The sequence below is a fragment of the Dendroctonus ponderosae genome, unplaced genomic scaffold (assembly GCF_020466585.1).
Source record: "Dendroctonus ponderosae isolate FM_Combo_2020 unplaced genomic scaffold, Dpon_F_20191213v2 Dpon_F_20191213_4, whole genome shotgun sequence".
Lineage (NCBI taxonomy): Eukaryota > Metazoa > Arthropoda > Insecta > Coleoptera > Curculionidae > Dendroctonus > Dendroctonus ponderosae.
Genome location: NW_026018611.1, coordinates 2,447,463 through 2,450,515, shown reverse-complemented (window position 1 = coordinate 2,450,515; position 3,053 = coordinate 2,447,463). Strand labels below are relative to the sequence as shown.

Genomic DNA, 3,053 nt, shown 5'->3' with positions numbered 1-3,053 from the left:
TTTACCAGTTCGGAACTTTGAATCGTGCAATACAATGCAAATGGACATCATCAGGGCAGCATGTGGACTACAGACGGAGAGTAAGACATAGGGAATCGGTAGCGGGATTCAATCGATACGATTTAATTTAATTTAATCTTTTCTTGATGCGAATTTGCGTCCACAATCAATCAGGCGATTTAAAATAGGTCCAACAGTTTTTCAAAAACTTTATTGTAGTGGATCTTAGGCTCAATTTTGTTGCACAACATCGATTGTTAGTTCTTAAAACAATATTTAACAGTACACGGCAATGTGCAATTTCATTTGCAATGATAAATACCCGGTCGTTTGAAGATGATTTTCAAAAGTTTGTAATACACTTTTTTTTTCTGCAAATTGTTGGACGATCCGCATTTTTTTGCACTTAAACTGCTTTAGTGTGTATAATTGTGTGTGTACTTTAATTGGAAATTTAAAATAAGGCGAAACTCGAACAGGCATTTAGTACATGAACACCCTTTACCTAGTATTGCAGTATCTGCAGCTTCTCCTTTGTTAATTTGTTGGTTCATTGTTATCAGCGTTATAAAATAAACTGCATCGAACACAATAATATCACACTCAATAATTGATAAATCAAAATCACTGTCAGCTTAATAACGCAATGTGTATTTTAAAAACTTATCAGATCTACAGATGCACCCGCACTAAGAGAAAAATGTCGAATTCAAAGTGCGCATGTGCGTCCCAAGCCTCAGGCGCGAATAGGCCGGAGTGGGGGGTCGCCGTGACCGAGAAAAATCGGTTCACCCTCCCATGAAAAGTTATCACTTCAAAAATGGCTTCAAACGTCGGCAACCTGGCTACGACTTTAAAACCATGGATAATGGTTTTCACCGAATTCTGCGGTAATAATCATTGCTTCTAGCGAAATGATATAATGATTACATGGTTTCATTGACCAGTTAGTAGAGCTTTTGAATTGTGTTATCGGTTGTCCCCCGCGCCTTTCCGGCACTTAACTTTTAGCAACTTTCACTGGGTTGCCACCGTTAAATCGGCGCTCAATTTTCACATATTTCAAGGTCGTCTGTTCTGTTACAGATTTGTCCTCAACTTGCTGATAATCAACCTCTTATCCAGCATACTTCTGATTCCCTTGGTGGTCATGGACCAAAAGCTGGTGTCCACCCAGATGCAGCGCCTCAATACCACTGTGGAAAGTATTGAATCAAACATGACGATCCGCCAGCAAGTCATCAGCATCAACGGCACGCTCAACTTCATGAGCTCCCTAGAAGAGATCCATCAGACCACCATTCCAGGAAAAGTTGTCCTCTTGGACCCCGAAGTGGACGAGGAGAGCATGTGCTACTTTGCTCAAGCCAGCACTAGCTTCGTGTGCACGGCGTCAATATTCAGCATTTTACTGATCGGGATCAACCAGTACTTCGGAGTGATTCACTCGCTGAGGTATCACTTTTACGTCAACAGAGTGAGAGCTTCGTTGTTCATAATGAGCAGCTGGTTCGCGGCGATTGCGTGTTCGATTCTGAGCATTGTCACCTACTCAGATGGCAGTCTGTGGAACTTTTGCTCCAAGAGAGTCATCGACAGCGACCGCATGAAAATCATCAACACCACATATGCGTTTTCGTACTTCATTTGCGTGATTCTGGTTCCCTGTTTGGCGATTTGTGTTATCTACGTCTGTATATACACAGCAGCCCGCCAGAACAGCGAACGCATGCGCAAAAGTACGTCGGCATCTTCCACAGCACCTCTGGACCAGATGGACGAGCTGGAGAAGGACGAGCTGCCAAAATTGCCGAGAGTTCACTCGGCGCCCAACTTTTCCGCGCTGGAATCGAGCAAAATGGCTCGAGTGCATCAGGAGACCCTGCGAAGCAGCAGAGTGAAAAGGACCAACAGCGATCGAAATAACTTCATAGTCAATCTGAAGCACAAAATCTCCAATGCGTCAGTGTTCAGGTACAGGGAGGAGACGCGAGCGGCAAAAATCAGTGTCCTGGTGATTCTCATGGTGCTCGTGTGTTACGTGCCGTACGGCCTAAATCTGATTCTCACGTCGGGTTCCATTGACTTAAAGCCTGGCCAGAACTTCAATTATCTGTCCTTGGTGCTGTTGGTGTTCTCCAACATAATCTCGCCGTTCGTCTTCGGGTACCGCAACAAACGCGTCAAGAGGGAGATTGGGAAAATGCTCGGCTTCGTGCCCGCCTCGTCCAGTCCAGTTCGGGTACCAGACGTGGAGGGTTTCAAGCCGGCTTTGTCTTGTAACAGGAGCTTGGAGAGCGGCATCAACCTCCAGGTGGAGACCCGGCAGCCACTGCTCGAAGACCAGATGGTACCCGAGGTTGTGGTGACGTGCAAGGTGGAGACCGAGAGGAAGAGCATTCTTAAGCGCGTTGGTTCGGGCTGGAGTAGTTATAAGAAGTGCAACTTCATCACGGTGCCTGATAGTTGTCTGGGCGATGCCAGAGGCTCGTTTTCCAGTGCCAGCACGCAGATATCCAGCGATGACTGAGTGGGCGATTGCGTTTTGGAGAGAGATGCAAAGAGGCTACTACTTTTGGACTTATCATGGGACTCGATGTCTGACCTTCTGATTTACAAATCAAAATCAATTCCTGGGCTTCAGTCATTTATTGTCTATTTATCAATTAAAATACGTTTCGGTGTTTTCAATATTCATAGAAACTGATGATGGTGGAAAACACCGAAACGTATTTTAATTGATAAATAGACAATAAATGACTGAATCCCAGGAATTAATTTGATTTGGAAGTAAAAAATTAAGTCAATGACTTGCCTAAATAATTGAAAAATTTCTATCTTGAACTGTAAATAAGTTTTTGTTGTATGATTTATTAACACTGAAAAGCTTACCTAAGTGTATCTTTAAGCATATTCCTAAATTATGTATCTACTTATTTACATGATACCTAGCCAAGAACCGTAAACGAACCCTTAGAAGGTATTAGTTTGGCACATTTCATTTCACAGTTTAACGAAGAAATAAATCATACATTTTTCAACAAAAACTTATT

General features: G+C 43.2%; 3 protein-coding genes across 4 annotated transcripts in view; 2 read left to right on the top strand and 1 right to left on the bottom strand.

Annotated features, from left to right (window-relative positions):
- LOC109543734 (alpha-1D adrenergic receptor) overlaps positions 1–2,668 on the top strand; it is a 33,998-nt gene extending 31,330 nt beyond the window's left edge. For both annotated transcript variants that reach the window (XM_048665559.1, XM_019913576.2), the window contains exon 3: positions 1,087–2,668. In XM_048665559.1, coding sequence (XP_048521516.1) covers positions 1,087–2,530 — 1,444 coding nt within the window. In that variant the 3' untranslated portion in view covers positions 2,531–2,668. The remainder of the gene's footprint in view (positions 1–1,086) is intronic.
- The window catches only part of LOC109543738 (fatty acyl-CoA reductase wat), a 65,420-nt gene that overhangs the window by 20,444 nt on the left and 41,923 nt on the right, over positions 1–3,053 (top strand). The window lies entirely within an intron of this gene.
- LOC109543725 (cytosolic 10-formyltetrahydrofolate dehydrogenase) overlaps positions 1–3,053 on the bottom strand; it is a gene marked incomplete at its 5' end in the record, with an annotated part of 68,889 nt that overhangs the window by 55,092 nt on the left and 10,744 nt on the right.